At 46.5% G+C, this 21,067-nt stretch overlaps 1 protein-coding gene across 2 annotated transcripts in view; it reads right to left on the minus strand.

The window, feature by feature from the left end:
- The window catches only part of LOC145360738 (neogenin-like), a 181,185-nt gene that overhangs the window by 10,847 nt on the left and 149,271 nt on the right, over positions 1-21,067 (minus strand). The window contains exons 15-20 of one of the 2 annotated variants that reach the window (XM_080216120.1): positions 18,950-19,144; positions 16,548-16,643; positions 15,229-15,404; positions 14,324-14,462; positions 13,487-13,594; positions 11,997-12,191 (exon numbers count right to left, since the gene is read on the minus strand). In XM_080216120.1, coding sequence (XP_080072246.1) covers positions 11,997-12,191; positions 13,487-13,594; positions 14,324-14,462; positions 15,229-15,404; positions 16,548-16,643; positions 18,950-19,144 — 909 coding nt within the window. Of the gene's footprint in view, positions 1-11,996; positions 12,192-13,486; positions 13,595-14,323; positions 14,463-15,228; positions 15,465-16,547; positions 16,644-18,949; positions 19,145-21,067 lie in introns of both variants that reach the window. The other variant, XM_080216119.1, reaches the window with a different exon arrangement.

Here is a 21,067-nt window from a genome sequence, read left to right on the forward strand (position 1 = left end):
TTTTATAAAAAGTAGATGCAGATTTTGGAACTCAGTGAGACAGGCTGACTAACTGCAACTGAGTTAGAGACCGTCACTGAACATCCTGCAGGTTAAATTCAATAAACTGACAATCCGTGGGTTAGCACTGAGCAAATATGATTGTAAGCTGGGTAGTAATATGAAAGAAGATAGGAAGAGTTTTTTTCAATACATAAAACATAAGAGAGAGGCAAAAATAGCCATTGGACCAGTGGAAACTGAAGCTGGAGATGTAATAATAGGAAACAAAGCAATGGCAGAGGAACTGAATAGTTACTTTGCATCAGTCTTCACAATGGAAGACACCAGTGGGATGCCAGAGCTCCAGAGTCAGGGGGCACAGGGCAGTGTAGTGGCCATCACTAAGGAGAAGGTTCTGGGGAAGGTGGATAAATCACTTGGACCAGATGGACTACACCCCAGGGTTCTAAAAGAGATAGCTAGGAAATTATAGAGGCATTGATGGTGATCTTTCAGGAATCACTGGAGGGAGGGTAAACACAGTAAGGAGTCTTACAACACCAGGTTTAAGTCCAACCAGTTTATTTGATAGAAATCCCACAAGCTTTGTGGGAAGCTTCCAAACACCTGACAAAGGAACACTGTTTCCGAAAGCTTGTGGGTTTACTATCAAATATACTGGTTGGACTTTAACCTGGTGTTGTGAGACTTCTTACTGTGTTTACCGCAGTCCAACACTGGCATCTCTACATCATGACAGGGAGGGTACTAGAGGACTGGAAAGTAGTTAATGTAACACTGCTGTTTAAGAAGGGAGGGAGGCAGCAGACAGGAAATTATAGGCTGCTTAGCCTGAATTCACTCATTGGCAAGATTTTAGAGTCCTTTATTAAAGATGAGATCGCAGAGTACTTGGAAGTGTGTGATAAAATAGGACTGAGTCAGCACAGCTTTGTCAAGGGGAGGTCATATCTGACAAATCTGCTAGAGCTCTTTGAGGAGGTAACAGGGGAGTTAGATAAAGGAGAGCCAGTCAATGTGATTTATTTAGATTTCCAGAAGGCCTTTGACAAGACGCTGCATAGGAGACTGTTAAATAAGGTTAGAGCCCATGGTGTTAAGGGTAAGATCCTGGCATGGATAGAGGGTTGGTTGACTGGCAGAAGGCAGAAAGTGGGGATAAAGGAGTCTTTTTCAGGATGGCAGCCAGTGACTAACGGTGTGTCTCGGGGATCATTGCTGGGGCCACAACTTTTCACAATATACATTAACAAGTTGGAGGAAGGAACTGAAGGCACTGTTGATAAGTTTGCAGATGATATAAAGATATGTAGAGGGACAGGTAGTATTGAGGAAGCAGGGGGGCTGCAGAAGGACTTGGACAGGTTAGGAGAGTGGGCACAGAAGTGGCAAATGGAATACAATGTGGAAAGTGTGAGATTATGCACTTTGGAAGCAGGAATGGAGGCACAGACTATTTTCTAAATGGGAAAATGGTTCGGAAATCAGAAACACAAAGGGACTTGTTCAAGATTCTCTTCAGGTTCACACGCAGGTTCAGTTATTAATTATGAAGGCAAATGCAATGTTAGCATTCTTGTCGACAGGGCTAGAATACAAGAGTAGGGATGTATTTCTGAGGCTGTATAAGGCTCTGGTCAGACCCCATTTGGAGCACTGTGAGCAGTTTTGGGTCCCATATCTAAGGAAGGATGTGCTGACCTTGGAAAGGGTCCAGAAGAGGTTCACAAGAATGATCCCGGGAATGAAGAGCTTGTTGTATGAGGAACAGTTGGCGACTCTGGGTGTGCACTCGGAGTTTAGAAGGATGAGGGGGGATCTTATTGAAACTTACAGGATACTGTGAGGCCCGGATAGAGTGGACATGGAGAGGATGTTTCCACTAGGAACCAGAGGGCACAACCTCAGGCTAAAGGGACGATCCTTTAAAACAGAGATGAGGAGGAATTTCTTCAGCCAGAGAGTGGTGAATCTGTGGAACTCTTTGCCGCAGAAGGCTGTGGAGGCCAGATCATTGAGTGTCTTTAAGACAGAGATAGATAGGTTCTTGATTAATAAGGGGATCAGGGGTTATGGGGAAAAGGCAAGAGAATGGGGATGAGAAAAATATCAGCCATGATTGAATGAATGAGTGGACTCGATGGGCCGAGTGGCCTAATTCTGCTCCTGTGTCTTATGGTCTTATAAATAACTATTAGAGTTTACAGGTAGTTCCTTCAGGGGAAATCTGCCACTCACAGCAGCACAGAGAGGCCTCAGTCTCAAACCACATGCTTCACTCTCAACCTGATCTGAAACCACTAAGTTGAGAGTGAGTAATAACAATAAAGTTCAACAGGAAGCACAAAAAAAAGTGAACAACCTTTTAGCAATGGAATCACGTCAGCTACAGGCTAAAGAACATCTCACGTGAATCAATTCTGCAACATTCTCCTCATGAACACTGGGGCCAGGGGTACTCTAACTGGGAAATGCTGCCACATTTGACACTGTCGCACCCTCACGGCCAGACGATACCAGGCAATATCGCTGACTCCCCCCTCAGAAAGCTAACCGTGGAATGAGCAAGAAAGTTAAGTTTATTTATTAGTCACAAGTGAGGCAGCAGCGCTAACCACTGTGCCGCCGTGAAAACGCAGCTCCAGCAGAGGATCAGCTCTGATTGAATAATCCAGCAGGTGTAAGGGACCGAACGGTCTACTCCTGTTCCTATTTCTAATGCTCTCATTCCTTATTTCCCATAATGTCCAAAATGCTAGCAGTCCCAGTTTAATATCTACTTGACAAATAATCATTGCTGCCCTTCTGGGGTAGAAAATTACAAAAGTTTACAATTTTCAGAGTGAAGAAATTTCTCCTCAGCTCAATCCAAAATGCCTGACCTCTTATCCTCAGCCTGTGACCGCCCCCCACCTTTCCCTCCACACTCAGCACAAGAACCATCTTGACAGTATTTACCCCGGCAAGCTCTCTAACATTTTATCCATTTCAATGAGATCACCTCCATTCTTCCAATAAAGGTCTTTGTACTCGGTCTGTCCTATAGGACAAGCCTCACACCCCAGGAGTCAATCCCGTGAACATAAGAAATAGGAGCAGGAGTAGGCCATCCAGCCCTTCGAGCCTGCCCCGCCATTCAATAAGATCATGGCTGATCTGAAGTGGCTCAGTTCCACTTTCCTGCTTTCTCCCCATAACCCTGAATTCCCTTGTCTGTCAAAAACCTATCTACCCGTGTCTTATATTTAGCGAGGCAGCCTCCACCACATCAACGGGCAGAGAATTCCAGAGATTCACCACCCTTTGAGTGAAGAAGTTCCTCCTCAATTCCGTTCTAAACTGTCTCCCCCTTATCATGAGGCTATGCCCGCTTGTCCTGCTGTCCTTTCTGAGCAGGAAGAATCTCTCTAACTCTACCCTATCCATCCCCTTCATTAACTTATATGTCTCTATAAGATCCCCCCTCATCCTTCTAAACTCCAACGAGTACAGACCCAGTCTATTCAGCCTCTCTTCATAGCTCAACCCCCTCATCTCTGGTATCAGCCTAGTGAACCTCCTCTGCACTCCCTCCAAGGCCAAAATATCCTTGCGCAAGTGCGGCAACCAAAACTGCACACAGTACTCCAGCTGCAGCCTCACCAGTGCCCTGTACAGTTGCAGCAAGACCTCCCTGCTTTTATATTCTATCCCCCTCGCTATAAAGGCCAGCATCCCATTCACCTTCCTGATCACCTGCTGCACCTGCAGGCTGGGATTTTGCAACTCATGCACAAGGACCCCCAGGTCCCTCTGCACCGTAGCATGCTGCATCTTTTCATTTTTTAAATAGTAATCCCTCATACTATTATTCCTGCCAAAATGGATAACCTCACACTTGCTAACATTGTACTCCATCTGCCAGGTCCTCGCCCACTCGCTTAGCCTGTCTAGATCCCTCTGCAGACTTTCCACACCCCCTGCACAATTTGCTTTTCCACTCATCTTCGTGTCATCAGCAAATTTCATCACCCTACACTCAGCCCCCTCCTCCAGATCATCTATATAAATGGCAAATAGCCGAGGCCCCAGCACCGATCCCTGTGGCACTCCCCTAGTCACCAACCGCCAATCAGAATAGCACCCATTGATACCAACTCTCTGCTTCCTATTAGACAACCAATCCTCTACCCACGCTAACACCCTACTCCCAACTCCATGCCCCCTAACCTTCTGAAGCAACCTCTTGTGCGGCACCTTATCAAATGCCTTCTGAAAATCGAGAAACACCACATCCACCGGTTCCCCTCTGTCTACCGCACTCGTCACATCCTCATAGAATTCCAATAAATTTGTCAGACACGACTTCCCCTTAACGAATCCGTGCTGCACTGCTCTATCAAACAATTCTTCTCAAGATAAGAACATAAGAACATAAGAAATAGGAGCAGGAGTAGGCCATCTGGCCCTTCGAGCCTGCCCCGCCATTCAATAAGATCATGGCTGATCTGTCGTGGCTCAGTTCCACTTTCCCGCCCTCTCCCCATAACCCTTAATCCCCTCTCTTATCAAAAACCCATCAACCCGCTTCTTAAAAATATTTAGCGAGGCAGCCTCCACCACTTCAACGGGCAGAGAATTCCAGAGATTCACCACCCTTTGAGTGAAGAAGTTCCTCCTCAACTCCGTTCTGAACCGCCCCCCCTTTATCTTGAGGCTGTGCCCCCTAGTCCTACTGTCTTTTTTGAGCGGGAAGAGTCTTTCCACCTCTATCCTATCCATCCCATTCATCATCTTATACGTCTCAATGAGATCTCCCCTCATTCTTCTAAACTCTAACGAGTACAAGCCTAGTTTATTCAGCCTCTCCTCATAGCTCAACCCCCTCAACTCCGGTATCAGCCTAGTAAACCTCCTCTGCACTCCCTCCAAGGCCAAAATATCCTTGCGCAGGTGCGGCGCCCAAAACTGCACACAGTACTCCAGCTGCGGCCTCACCAATGTGCCTCGCTATTTCTTCTTTGATGATGGATTCAAGCATTTTTCCAACAACAGACGTTAAACTAACCGGCCTATAATTACCTGCCTTTTGCCCGCTACCCTTTTTTAAACAGCAGCGTAACATTAGCCATCTTCCAGCACTTCCCCGGAATCCAGTGAGGTTTAGAAAATAATCACTATCACCTCTGCCATTTCCTTCAGAACCCTGGGATGCATTCCATCCGGTCCTGGGGACTTGTCCACCATCAGTCCCGCTAGTCGATCAAGCACTACCTCTCTAGTGACAGTAATCGCATTCAGGCCCTCAACTCCTACCAACTTTCTATCTTTAATACCCAGCAAACTATTCGCGTCCTCCTCCGTGAAGACCGAGGCAAAAAACTTATTTAAGGCCTCAGCCATTTCCTCATCCCCCACCACTAAATCCCCCCTCTCATCCTCTAAGGGTCCAACATTCACTCTAGCCAGCCTCCTCCTCTTTATATATTTGTAAAAACTCTTACTATCCTTTTTTATATTTAGTGCTAGTTTAGCTTCATAGTCTATCCTTTCTTTATCATCTTCTTTGTCAATCTTTGTTGATTTTTAAACCTCTCCCAATCTTCTCCTTGCCCACTACTTTTAGCCACACTAAACGCATCAGCTTTTAATTTAATACTTTCCTTTATTTCCTTCGATAACCACGGCTGATTATCCCTTCTCCTACGATCCTTTTTTACCATCGGAATAAATTTCTGCTGAGCACCGAAAAAGATCTCCTTAAAGATCCTCCACTGTTCCTCAGCAGTCCTACCGACCAATCTGCGCCCCCAATCTACATTTGCCAATTCCTCTCTTATCCTATTGTACTCCCCGCTGTTCAAACAGAGGACACAGGTCCGGGACCCTACTTTCTCATCCTTCATCTGCATCAAAAACTCCACCATACAATGATTGCTCGTCCCAAGAGGATCCCTCACAACAAGGTCCCTAATTCTACCTGCCTCGTTACATAACACCAGATCTAAGGTAGCTCGCTCTCTTGTCGGTTCCATCACACACTGTTCAAGGAAACTATCCTGACAGCATTCCAAGAGCTCTTCCTCAAGACCACCGTGTCCAACATGAGTGCAACAGAGTGAACCTCTGTTGCACTCCCTCCATTGAAAGGAAATCCTTCTTTAAGACCAACCTACACACAGTATTCCAGATGTGGTCTCACTAAACTGTGTACAATTGTACAACTTTACATCTCACTTACAACAAAGACCAACATAGATTTGTTTAGCTAATTGCTTGCTGTACCTGCGTATTAACAGTTTAGAATTTGTGTACAATGAGACCTGATTCCCCTTAAACACCAAGATGATTAATTTCAGCGCAATTTGCTACCCAGAGATACTGAATATGGAACGCTCGTCAAGAGGGTGAAACTTACAAAGATGCTAAATGATTTGGTGGTGGCTGATTGAGCAGGTAGGGCAGGGGTACGATGGAGGTTACTATGGTCATTATTTAACCATAGCAGACAATACGGAGTTACCAATAATACACGGATACGGTTAATGTTACAATTGGAAATGTTCAAAGGATTGTGCATTTAGCATTAGGATAAAGGATTCCAAATAAATCAGGCTGTGACCCCGATGCCACACACCCAGGGATTGGTCAATGAAATAGGGTCCATGTTCCAGACTGTTAACTAAAAAAAGACAGATTTATATAGCACCTTTCATAACGTCAGAATATCTTACAGCGTTTTAGATCAATAAAGTATTTTTGAAGTCTAATCACTGTGGCAATGTCGAAAATCTCTCATGACAGTGAGATAATGACTGGATAACCTGCTTTACTGATCTTGTTAGAGTGATACAGATTATTCAGGATACAGCAACTCCACTGCTCTGTAAACCAGGGAATACACTGGATCTCTCATCTACAGCACTCCCTCAGTACAGCACCTCCAACACTGCAGCACTCCCTCAGTACGGCCCTGCGAGTGTCAGCACAGATGATGTGCTGAAATCTCGACAGTGATTCTTAAACCCCTAAGAGGCAACAGTTTACCCACTGAGCCACAGCTGATTGCCGGGACAGAAGGGAGATGTTTATGAAGGGACTTTGCGGAGGTTTCACGGTCTACCCAATGAATGGATTGGGTTTGAAGTGGAATCTTGATAAATGTCATCCTTAGAGACTGAGCAATAGAAAGGAATTTTTGCAGCAGCAACAGCTGTTGTGACCTCTCTTGGGAGATGTTTGTTTGGGATTTTAATAATAGCTTTTATTAAAAATAATTAAAGAATTAGAAACAAAGAGAACACCAAAATAGAGTGTCAGGAAGGAGCAGAGAACACCGCCACTCAATGTTGCTTAAAACTCAAGGGAGATGCATCCCCCTCTGCCAAACTGGAGAGATATTGTAATCTGTTATTACTGACGGAACGATGCTAAAGAACATCAGGAAAGACTCCTCCTGGTGCTAAAGCGACAGTCCTTGAAATAACTGTGATATTACAGCACCAACTGCTTCATTTATCACTTTTCTTTATCTGCTGCTTTAATTTTGTTGATATTTTGGCACAGTCCCAGCCAATCATGGTGAGAAACTGTCCTGTCACCCAGGATACTGAGAAACATGGAACACAAGGTCTCCAGTTGTGGTCAGAACCACATTAGCTAATCACAGCAGTGGGAGACGGGCTGTGTCGGGGGGAGTTTATAATCGGCCTCTATTCTGCCCAGACAGCCAGGGGTGCTGGGTGTGGCGAAACACAGACTGGATTCTGGACATGGCATGGGGGCTGTAGAATCTGCCGAGGGGGTCACTCAGCTGCAAAACCAGATGTGAAAAGGCAGCAAAAAGAGTGGAATCTGGACAGAACTTGCTTCTTGTGTTTGCTTCTCTTCACTCAGAAATACGACTAACGGGTTTGTGACATTTCAAGTCAGTGAATCTCAGGTCAGCAGCACCAATTCACACATCGCCTCATCACCAGAACCTCCAGTTAGTCTCAGATTTGCAGGACTCGGTTAATGAAGTCTATCAGGGATGTTGCTGCCCATCACCTAATGTGAAGAGTTGCACTCTAAGCCAATGGATAACCACAACCTAGCACAAGCTGCTGATTGGAAATCTGTACATGTTGTCCTGGGTTGCTGCAGTTATAGAATCATACAGCGCAGAAGAGGCCCTTCAGCCTACTGGCTCCTCCTTTTGTGACTGGACCTTAGACTTCCTAACTCAGAAACCACAATCAGTAAGGATCGGCAACAACACCTCCTCCACGATCATCCTCAACACCGGTGCCCCACAAGGCTGCGTTCTCAGCCTCCTACTATACTCCTTATACACCTCTGACTGTGAGGCCAAATTCCCCTCTGATTCGATTTTCAAGTTTGCTGACGATACCACCGTACTGGGTCGGATCTCAAACAATGATGAGACAGAGTACAGGAATGAGATAGAGAATCTGGTGAATTGATGCAGCAACAATAATCTCTCCTTCAATGTCAGCAAAATGAAGGAGATTTCAGGAAGTATAAAGGAGAACATGCCCCTGTTTACATCAATGGGGATGAAATAGAAAGGGTCGAGAGCTCCAAGTTTTTAGGTGTCCAGATCACCAACAACCTGTCCTGGTCCCCCCGTGCCAACACTATAGTTAAGAAAGCCCAACAATGCCTCTACTTTCTCAGAAGACTAAGAAAATTTGGCATGTCAACTACAACTCTCACCAACTTTTACAGATGTACTATCGAGAGCATTCTTTCTGGTTGTATCACAGCTTGGAATGGGCTCCTGCTCTGCCCAAGACCGCAAGAAACTACAAAGGATAGTGAACGAAGCCCATTCCATCACACAAACCAGCCTCCCATCCACTGACTCTGTCTGCACTTCCCACTGCCTCAGAAAAACAGCCAGCATAATTAAGGTCTCTATGCACCCCGGACGTTTTCTCTTCCACCTTCTTCTGTCGGGAAAAATATACAAAACTCATGTACCAACCAACTCAAGAACAGCTTCTTCCCTGCTGTCATCAGACTTTTGGATGGACCTACCTCGCATTAAGTTGGTCTTTCTCTACACCCTAACTATGACTGTGACACTACATTCTGCAGTCTCTTTCCTTCTCTACGAATGGTATGCTTTGTAGAGTGCGCAAGAAACAATACTTTTCACTCTATGTTAATACATGACAATAATAAGTCAAATCAAATCATTGAGTCTGCACCGATACCTGAGAAACATCTGACTTCCTACCTCATCCCATTTACCAGCACTGTCCCCGTGCCTTCCATGTTATGACGTGCTAGGTCAGCACTGTGACATCTGATAGCTTTGTACCTTCGCCCTAACACCGGTCTCTAAGCAGGACAGAGTGCTACAGAAAAAAACATCTACACAATACCAAGTGACGCCTCCCCATCAATCATCTGCTCACTCACATTCAGTTTGGGATCCACCAGGTCACTGGATTCCAGACATCATTCCAGCTTTGATCCATTAATGTACACAAGCTAATTGACTGAAGTGAGGGGAATGATGAGAGTAAACATTTGACCGAGTGTGGAATGAAAGCTAAGTCAATAGACCTCAAGGCTGAAATGTTACTGAGCCACATCCAGTGCAGAGGAGGATGGTTGTGATTGTTGGGAGTTAATCATCGCTGCAGGAGTCCCTTTGGATTGTATCTGAGGCCCAACCATCTTCAGCTGCTTCATCAATAATGTTCTCCAAAATAACTTCGGACACTCCATTTGCAATTCTTCAGATGGAGAGACTGTCCACACCCATAACTTCCAGACTTCAGCTGGAAAGTGGCAGATAACATTCTGCCAACACAAGTACCAGGCAATAATCAGCCCCGACAAGGGAGAATCAAACCAGCTTGCCTTGACTTTCAATAACAATTCCATTGCTGAACCCCTCACTAGTAACATCCTGAGTAACCACTGAGCAGAGGGTTAAGTGGAGCAGCCATACACATACTGTGCAGGTCAGAGGCTGGGAGTTCTGCAGCCAGTAACTATTCCTGAACATACAGGGCATAAGTCAGGAGTGTGATGGATAATCATAGACAAACATGAGGGTCCCTCAACATGGAGGCACTGCAGTCTGTAAGCTCAGAATGCTGGGAGGGCCACTGGTGATAAGAGGCAGTTCCACAAGATTGCATTTGGCTCACTTTGCTTAGTTCTCACTGGCTAAGTTCAAAGGTTGCCAATTGTTGCAGCAATAGGGAAGGGTTCTGGTGTTCCCTGTTCCCAGCCAGAAATCCACACTTAGAGAAGGGAAGGGAAGGGAAGGGAAGGAATTTGCAAAGAATATGTCTTCAAAGAACATAAAGCAATACATTTTGACTAAAGCAGGTGTACATTTATTTCATCTGAACACAAGTAGAGCTCTTTTTAAATTGTAAACTGATATTGCTTCAGTGAGGATGCAAAGTGAAAAATTAAATGCTCTTTTCCCCATTTGAAAAACACAGGTAAATGAATCTGATCCTATTCGCATTTTGTCTGTTTTAGGAATGCACTGAATTATTCATCCTGGATTTTCTCCTCTTCCCTCTGGGGAAGTGGTTGGACTTTGACCAGGCACACTGCAGAGGGTAGCTGTAGAGAGAGAGAGAGATACGTGATGCTGTGAGGGAATGAAACCTGGAACCCTGACCTGACTTGCAAAACTGATATTAAGTGAAGGCCAAAGGAGATCAAAGGGTTAAATGGCAGGAAAGAGAAAATGATGAGCAAGTGACAAACTACCAACAAGCACAGGGATGAACCAGAATGAACAAGGTCGAATGCAGTTACCTTGGTCATTAGCCATTTTGTCTGATGACTCAGCTAACAGATCAGGGATACAAGAGAGAACATCAAAAGCAATTCAGTCCAACAAGAGAAAGCCAGGTTAATCAAAAATTGAACCAGACACAAACACATCAAAGCTGCAGAAACAGGATGGTCACTGGCAGAGGCAGAGAGAAGTTTGACTACATGCACTGGACACAGCATCTTCAATTGCATCTCAAAACGACAAGACACAGAATGATGGCCACAAAACCTCTTGTTCAGTGACTCCCTGTACAAGTGGAGTACCGACGACCACCTTCCCTCTCATTTATCTCAAAACCAGTGAAATTTAGTCACAGCAAAACCGAGACAGAAATGTGATTGAGACAAGTCTTTAAACATTGCAAGGAACCGCATTATTCGCAGCCACCCAACCCACAACAAACTCCAAGCAGTGAGCACATAACAAATGCTGCAAAATGTTTAGAATACAGAATGCACTGTCCCATTCAGAGATCTAAATTTAAACACCTATTTCCATAAATACATGTAACAGTTCTCAATCCCACAATATCTCCATACACCAAGCCCAAATCATTAAACAGCTTTAATGCTGATATGTATCTGATTATTTCTCCCACGCTGGGTAATGCGCATGTCCCCTTTGCTCTCAACCTATTTACAAATGGCCCCAAATACCCTTCCCTGCCAGACCACCTCCTCCAGTGCTAAATATGCACTGGCCACTGTGGGCACTGCCACATGCCTGCACTGGGCACTGACCATTCTGGGTGTTGCCTACACTCACAGTCTGGTCGCACTGGACACTGGTAACAGTGCAGGTGTGTTACAGTGGCCACTGGCCACGCTGAAGGCATGGCCAAGCCAGTCACAAATGTACTTCATTTCCGCACTTCTGCCCTAATCCTAATAGCAGGGAGGTGGGCTGGGGACAGGAATAATATTCCACCTCCAACAAGTCTAGACACGGAGGGGGAATGGTGAAGAAATACATCGCCCTCTTCTCAGAACTGTTTGGGAACTACAGAATGGGCAACTGCTGGGGTAATAGTGGGAATCAGAGTTACAGCAACCATAATTGCCGCAGGATTTTATAGAAACTCCTTCAATTTAAAATTACTAAATCACTTTGTATCTCTAAAAGACAGCCTCTCTTACTAAAGGATTCCCAAGTAGGACCTCATTCATCATATCAAATCTCCAGAATCATTTCTTACCTTTGGGTGTGCGGAACTGGACAAATTCAGACAGGGGCCCCATGCCTTTGGAATTACGTGCCTGGATTTTGAAGTAATAAGTGGTGTCAAGTGTGAGATCTTGAATCTGGTGGGTGAGTCTGTCTCCAACCACTGGCTCTATCACCCAGTCATGGATTTCTGCAGTGATATCTGTGCTGTAATATATGATGTATCCTAGATTGGGAAGATAGGAGAGGAGGAGGAAATACACAGACATTAAATAAACTTTACATTGTCCATCTCTCTGTGAGCCACCTGTCTCCCTCATATTCCCCAGGGATATTTCACACTATCGCCAGATGACCTTCACTTCTCTCTATTGCCTCACTCTCTCCCTATTTGATAAATTTAACCTCTTTTGCTTGCTGTGGAATCTGCTGTGTTTATTTTGTGGGTCAGATGCAATATCAAACAGACAATAATTGTACAAGTGTGAGACTTGACATCCAGCATTTCCTTATCTAAACATAAAGCCGTCATTCTCTGTCCCCACCACAAGCTCTGTTCTCGCCACTCTCTCCACCCCACTCCTTCTCAACTTTTCCAGGTTGATTCCAACAGTCTCCATTTCTGTATGATACAGCATTGAGCCTCCGCTCTCCCCACCATAAAGAACACCTATTTCTACCTTCACCTCTCCCTCAGCTATAGGCGCTGTAACCAGCATCTTCACTGTCCACCAGATTCCACAATTCCGACGTTCTCCAGCATTCCTCCATTAACTTCAGTTTATCTAAAACACGGCTTGTACCAGGACCCATGTCGCACCCCTCCCCCTTCCACCCCCTGTGCCAACTGACCCACCCACACTGCCTCATGTTCCAGCAATGCCACAAATTTTTAAACTTCCATTCTTGTAATTAAATTCCTTCCAAGATTTGGCATCTTCTCCAACCCTTCAAACATTCGGGCATTCTCCAATCACCCACTAGAGCCTCCAGTACATTTCTATCCCCTTCATGCTGTCATTGGCCGTGGTGCTTTCAGCCACCTTGCTCCCATACTCTGGAATTCCAACTCTTCCATCTCCCTCCTCTCCTTAAAGATCCATCTCCTGACCCCAGCATTTGGCTGCGAACCTCCTTGGCTCAGTAACCATTCCTCCCAGTCACTGTGAGATAACAGCAACATTTCATTTCATAAAATACGACGGTGTGAATGTGGTTAGCACAAATCCAAGGGGGCTGTGCTGTAGTGAGATTTTAATCAGCCTGAGCTTCCTGACAAGCACCCACTGGCCACAATCTAAATGTCTCAGAGACGATGGGTGAAATTCCATTCCAATCCTCCACCACTCTCTCGTTAAATTTCCCGCGAGGATTAATAATTTTGGCAACAGTGGAACTTATGTGAGGTGAGACTGAGTATCAGACTCACTGGATGCTGCCCTCTCTTAGCCCTCCCTCCCCACACTGCCACTGCCCCTGTGTCCACACAGGCTCCGAGAGCCTGGATCCCGGCCTCCACACCTGTTATCTTCCCATTTGCCTCTGATGGTGGCTGCCAGTTCACAATAATGGTCCTGGGCTTTCCTTCCTTGCTCACCACTGTCAGATCCTTGGGAGGAGATGTCGGCACTGAAGGAAAGAGAAAGGAATTAAACTTGGTATCTGTGTCAGTGGACTCATAATCCAGAGAACATGAATTCCAATCCTATCAAAGCACGGCGAAAATCTGAGATCAGATTTAGAGAATCTGGAGGTGTGAAGCCAGTAAGAATTGGCACTGCGCCACCACTGGAAACAGAACGTTATTACCCATCTGGCCCTATCTGCGACCAACACGGCTGACTCTTAACTACCTTCTGAAAAGGCTTAACAAATCAGTTGCAGCAATAAGTGTCGACATTCCAGCAAATTCCACAGCTCCAGATTTACAGGTCCTGAGTGAGACTAAGAGAGGTCTCTGAGCGGTGACTCCTATCTGGACACATCACTAATCTTAACTCAGCGCACAGTTATACTGTAACTGCTTTTATTTGGTGTTTTATTTGGAGTTACTAACAAAAAGTGAGAAATTAGGCAGCGACTTCAAAGGTCTGTCTTGATGGGTGAGCTTGGAGTTTCTGCACAATGCTGGAATCCTGGCCCTCAGCAGCAGGGCTAACCCCGATTATCAGAGAGGAACAGGAACCCGGCCAGCTGTAAATGCTGTGAATGGGATCAGGTGACTTGGCCCAGAGCCCGGGTTAAGACTGGAGCTTCCACACTGAGTCAGTCCCATTTTCACAGCCCGGCTGGAGAAAGAAACAAAAAAAATGAGGCATTCTATTGATTCATTCACAACCTGTGAACCCAGAGCCATACCTGTTTCAAATGTAGTTCCATGTGCTGTCATGCTCCAGGTACTCGACCTTCGACCCTTTGTTACCTTGACAGAGAACTCGTAGAGTGTGTTTGGCTTCAATCCGGAGACAATATAACTCAGTGTGGTGGTGTCTGCAGTCTGAAAGAGGATCAAATTGTCATTATCTGAACCGCAGACCTACAGCCATCCACCATTCACCAGGGCAAACCTTCACCCTGTCCATAATACAGGAAATCAACTCCACTCGTAACACAGGGAGTGAACCTTCCCCTCCGTCACACAGGAAAGGAATTCCTCACTGTGTGACACAGGGAATTAATGCCATTTCTCCACATCTGCCCGCCCCCATCCTGTAACCGGACAGTGATTAGTGAGGCAGAAACATCGGGGGATGAAATTCTCCCAAAAGTGCTGAACTGGTGAGAAAACTGGTCTGTTTTTGCAGTGACTCGAATCTCCGCACCCTTGTGCACTGCAGAGGTCTCATTCATGAATCTTATTAAAAACCCGAGGAGGGTGGGGTTATTCGTGCCAGAGTTTGACAGTTCTGGAACTCTGCACAGTGGTCCCGATCCGTCAGTCTCCCCGTTTGCTGACCAGCCTGGGACCCCCTCGGTGTCGCCCCTCCAACGGCCCAATAATCACATTTAAAATAGATTTAAAATATGTTAAATATTTAAATCACTTACGCTCTTCCCGCTGGTTTCCAGCGCGATCCCACCTGTGCCCGGTCTCCGGCTCTGGGAGACGCACGCATCAGGAACACAACCACAAATCCTGCCAAATGTCCGACAGGCACGTCTCTGGACCCGATCCGCCAGAAAATTTGCAGGTTGCATTGGGAGAATCGCCCCCATAGCTCTAAGTACAGCACAAAAGTGACCCAGACAGACACAAGACTCACCTTGTACTTGGTGTTGGCGGGGTAGTTTGTTTTCCAGCGCACTGTGTAGAATCGTGCATCAGTGATCTTCTGGTTCTTGGGCAGCGAGCTGTCAGCCCACGTGACCCGGATGGTATCGTGGGTAAGGACCGTAGCCTGAACTCCGACTGGGGGCAGCATAGGGCTGGGGTCTGGTACTGGAGTGTATGGATTATTGTAAAGATCAAATATATAAACTTCGGAAGGGTCAAAAGGGTCTGAGGGGTAAATTAATGTTTGTAAAAAAGGTAAATAATGAATCATGCAAGGTAAAGGGGAAAGCAGCCACAGAGAGTGATCCCATCAGATCCAAACAGCAGGAAGGCATGAAATGGAGGAGAAAGAAACAGAGAAACCAAGGTTAGAGCAAGCGTTCCACCTGTTAACTATTTAAAATGAATGAATTAGTGAGACTAGCTGGTTAAGCCTGACCTTTACTTACCATTTAATCACACACATATAAACAAGATAGTCACACTCCCAACACAGCAGCGAGCCAATCACACGCTCGGGGGTTTACGGTCATTTCTCGACGTGCTGCTAAGAGGGAGCTCGAGGCTGTGATTCAGCTGCCACTCAGAGTCTGATGTACACGGGTTCCCTTCCCTCGCCACCTCAGCGACTCTCTCATCTTCCTTTCACTATTTCTCCCAATCTCCCACTTCCTTTTCCTTCCACATCCTCTCTCCACGACTCCAGCCATTTCCCCAACCGGGAGAACATTAACTGAGCCTCTGCTAGACTCAGATTAATCTTGATTTCAGAATCTGTCTCTGTAAATAAGGCCATGTCTGTTCAGAATATGTTAAAACTCTGGCTTCAACACCTGAGCTCAGAACAGCTGCTTCCTCAAACCGTATCCAACCCACTGCTCCTTACGGAGAGCAGCCCCTGGCCAGGAATCATTTGGGATTGGTCAGAGTGTCAGTGACCGCTGGGATTTTCCTTCATTATCGGTGAATGCCAGGAAATCCCTGGGTAGCGAATCTCATGGAGCGACTTCCTGGCTCAAATTCCTGTAGACGAGGCTCCCGAATGGGAGAAAATCACCCCCTGGAGTTCTACATTTCAGGAAAGGGCCTTTTCCCGGAGTAAGCGGGGGGGGGGGGGGGTGATTTTGGAATACCAGCAGCAGTCACAGACATACTCACTGTCAGAACTTTGGATATTTTCACCAAGAAGGAGGTAGCGAGGATGAGGATGAAATGGTTATTTTATAAAGCTGCAGACAGTCTAAGAAGCAGAGCAGCATTTTTGTAAGTCAGAGAGTGAAAGATAAATGTGTGATTTCTTTCCCTTACCAGTCAGAGGCCTGGTGGCCGTGCTCTCATACAGAGGAATTCCTTCTCCAATCTTGTTATACGCTTTCAGAGTGATCACATAATGCGAATTGGGCTCTGGACCAAAAAGGAGAGAAATGATTGATTACCTGTTGGCGATCCGCTCTCTCTCTCTCTATGCTGTGAGCCTCGGCACTGTATTCAATCCTAATCTATCCTGTGTGAACTCATTTCAATGCTACATGTTCAAATTACAATCAATTAGCTCAAGGTGCAGGGAGAAATTTCAGTGCTCTGGGCTCTTGATCACGATTCAATTAACCTGCCCTGAAAGTGGAGGTGACAGCACCAACACAGTGTGGCAGCTCCACCGTTTAACAACATCCCAAAACTTAACTTCCTGGCTCACACGAAGAATGGTCACCCACAGAGCCCTTATCCTGTGAATATATTGATAAAGCAGTAATTACTCAATGGCCGACACAGATCAGAGAAATCAAAGGCAAGCTGGTCCTCAGCATGATTTTATTTCATGGTATTTTAACTCCTCAGCAATAGCCAGTGGCTGGGTTTACTGCTTTTATTCATCGTCACCAATCTCCTGAATCACATATTCATCATCATGAGTTTAGCCCCTCCGTAAACTCCAATCGATCTAAAATTTACTCTCTGCCAAATGGTCTCACACTGTATCCAGTGCTCATTTCCCCCGCTGTCTCACACTGTATCCAGTGCTCGTTTCCCCCCGCTGTCTCACACTGTATCCAGTGCTCATTTCCCCGCTGTCTCATGCTGTATCCAGTGCTCATTTCCCCCCGCTGTCTCACACTGTATCCAGTGTTTGTTTCCCCCACTGTCTCACACTGTATCCAGTGATCGTTTCCCCCGCTGTCTCACGCTGTATCCAGTGCTTGTTCCCCCCACTGTCTCACACCGTATCCAGTGCTCATTTCCCCCACTGTCTCACGCTGCGTCCAGTGCTCGTTTCCCCCACTGTCTCACACCGTATCCAGTGCTCATTTCCCCCACTGTCTCACACCGTATCCAGTGCTCATTTCCCCCACTGTCTCACATGTATCCAGTGCTCATTTCCCCCACTGTCTCACACCGTATCCAGTGCTCATTTCCCCCACTGTCTCACACCGTATCCAGTGCTCATTTCCCCCACTGTCTCACACCGTATCCAGTGCTCATTTCCCCCACTGTCTCACACTGTATCCAGTGCTCATTTCCCCCACTGTCTCACACCGTATCCAGTGCTCATTTCCCCCACTGTCTCACACCGTATCCAGTGCTCATTTCCCCCACTGTCTCACACCGTATCCAGTGCTCATTTCCCCCACTGTCTCACACCGTATCCAGTGCTCATTTCCCCCACTGTCTCACACTGTATCCAGTGCTCATTTCCCCCACTGTCTCACACCGTATCCAGTGCTCATTTCCCCCACTGTCTCACACCGTATCCAGTGCTCATTTTCCCCACTGTCTCACACCGTATCCAGTGCTCATTTCCCCCACTGTCTCACACCGTATCCAGTGCTCATTTCCCCCACTGTCTCACACCGTATCCAGTGCTCATTCCCCCCACTGTCTCACACCGTATCCAGTGCTCATTTCCCCCACTGTCTCACACCGTATCCAGTGCTCATTTCCCCCACTGTCTCACACTGTATCCAGTGCTCATTTCCCCCACTGTCTCACACTGTATCCACTGCTCATTTCCCCCACTGTCTCACGCTGCGTCCAGTGCTCGTTTCCCCCACTGTCTCACACTGCGTCCAGTGCTCGTTTCCCCCACTGTCTCACACTGCATCCAGTGCTCATTTCCCGGTCTTCATTCGGTCTCCTAGCACAGTTTTCAAAATTCTAACCACTGCCTACAAATCCTCCTCCACATGGTCGCCCTGTCACTCTGCAATCTCCACCCCCTGGATCCTCCAGTGCCTCTTCCCTTCCTGGCACCCCACAGTCAGAAGCAAAATCCTCAATATTGGCACCACCTCCCATTGGCCTCATCTCACCAACCCGCCACCCACCGTCCTCGCTCTACTCTCTGCCCTCCCTCCCCCTCTCTTGCACATTGCAGTGCCTTCAGACTAGGTTCAGTGATCCTCCTCTGACATTTTTACATGACATGGCTATTCCTAAATCTACTTTTGCCACTTGTCACACCAGCTCCTGAACAGAAACATGCGCTTTCTAATTTTCTGATTCGAGTCTTATGCCAGCAAAGGCAGTTTGAATTCAGCATTAAATATAAAAACAGCAGCATAGCTTAACACAGCCTGAGGCAACTTAAACAGATGTGCAGGTACTTTATAATCGCAGTGTAATGTCCCAGTGAGGGTTCCTTGGTTAGAGTGGAGAAGCCCAGACACAGTTGTCCAGACACAGTCCTGGTTACACGGAGCTCTCTCACTCACCAAGGTTCTCGATGGTATAATAACGCTGCTTGTAGTCAACACGGATGGTTTCTGCATGAGGGCTTCCAATGCCGTAGCCAATAGCGTAACCCCGCACAACAATGTTCTGGTTTTCAGGTGGTGTCCAGCTCACAACAATGTTGTTAATCAGAGGGCGAACGTGAAGAGAGCTGGGCTTGTCTGGGACCCGGGATTCTGTAAAACGCAAACCAATTAACCCAACACTACACACATCAGACGGTACAGAATTAGCATTCCAATGATGTAAGTGTATTTGTGAGAGAAAAAGAAACAGAGATAGAGGCAGAGAGATAGATAGAAAGGGGTAGAGAGAGATAGGTAGAAATGTGGTGAGATAGGCAGAGAGGTAAGAGAAACCAACCTAGCAACACACGCAAGACACAGAATGTAACTGAAATGTTAAGGATAGCAAAAAGCGATGACTGATTACAAGTGTATGAGAGCAGAAACACAGGCACACTGTGGACCTGACCAGGGCCTGAGTCTACGCCTACACAAACAAAACTCCTAATCTGACCAGAGACCAACACAGACATGAGGCTGGGCAGCTTTTTAACATGCCTAACCACCTTCATTCATGTCTCTTCTATGAAGACATACAGACTAGGAGGAGTAGGCCACTTGGCCCCTCTGGCCTGTTCCACCATTCAATAAGATCATGCCTGATTTACTTGTAAACTCTTGCCTACCCTCTCCCCATGAGACCCTTTGCCGATCAAGAATCGAACTCTGCTCTAACGTATTCACAAACTCTGCTTCCACTGCTAAGTCCCAAAGCTCGTGGACTTCCAGGAGAAAATAATCCTCCTCATCTCTGTCTTAAAATGGATGATCCCTCGTTCCAGATTCTCCCACAGTGTGAAACATCCTCTCCACATCTACCCTGTCAAAACCCCTCAGGATCTTGTGTAATTTAATCAAGTCGCCTCTTACTCTTTTGAACTCCAGCAGATACAAGCCACACACTCCCGGTATTAGTCTAGTAAACTTTCCCTGAACTGCTTCTAATGCATTTACATCCTTCCTTAAATAATTCAGAGCTGTGGCTCAGTTGGCGCCGCTCTTGCTGCTTCTAAGTCACTAGCTTCTAAGTTCAAGACCCACTTGAGTCAAACATCAAGGCTGCCATTTCAGTGCAGTGCTGAGGGAGTGCTGCAATGTTGGAGATTCTGTGTTTCAGATCAGACATTACACTGAGGCCCATTTACCTGCCTGGCTGAATTGAGGGGACAGAGCAGAGGGAGTTTCACTCTCTCTCTCTCTCCCATGCGTTAGCTGCTCTGGAAGTGTTTGATCAGATAACACCACGCACAATGATTTGTTAGTACCGATATGTTATCCAGAAGCTCTGTGATAGATAAGAACATAAGAAATAGGAGCAGGAGTAGGCCATCTAGCCCTTCGAGCCTGCCCCACTATTCAATACGATCATGGCTGATCTGTCGTGGCTCAGTTCCACATTCCCGCCCTCTCCCCATAACCCTTAATCCCCTCTCTTATCAAAAACCCATCAACCCGCGTCTTAAAAATATTTAGCGAGGTAGCCTCCACCACTTCAACGGGCAGAGAATTCCAGAGATTCACCACCCTTTGAGTGAAGAAGTTCCTCCTCAACTCTGTTCTAAACCAGCCCCCCTTTATCTTGAGGCTGTGCCCTCTAGTCCCACTGTCCTTTCTGAGCAGGAAGAATCTCTCCACCTCTATCCTACCCATCCCATTCATCATCTTATATGTCTCAATGAGATCTCCCCTCATTCTTCTAAACTCTAACGAGTACAAGCCTAGTTTATTCAGCCTCTCCTCATAGCTCAACCCCCTCAACTCCGGTATCAGCCTAGTAAACCTCCTCTGCACTCCCTCCAAGGCCAAAATATCCTTGCGTAAGTACGGCGCCCAAAACTGCACACAGTACTCCAGCTGCGGCCTCACCAATGCCCTATACAGCCGCAGCAAGACCTCCCTACTTTTATATTCAATCCCCCTCGCTATGAAGGCCAGCATCCCATTCGCCTTCCTGACCACCTGCTGCACCTGCAGGCTGGGTTTTTGCGACTCATGCACAAGGACCCCAAGGTCCCTCTGCATGCAGTGAACATG

The sequence above is a fragment of the Carcharhinus amblyrhynchos genome, chromosome 32 (genome assembly GCF_965287045.1).
Source record: "Carcharhinus amblyrhynchos chromosome 32, sCarAmb.v2.hapA, whole genome shotgun sequence".
Lineage (NCBI taxonomy): Eukaryota > Metazoa > Chordata > Chondrichthyes > Carcharhiniformes > Carcharhinidae > Carcharhinus > Carcharhinus amblyrhynchos.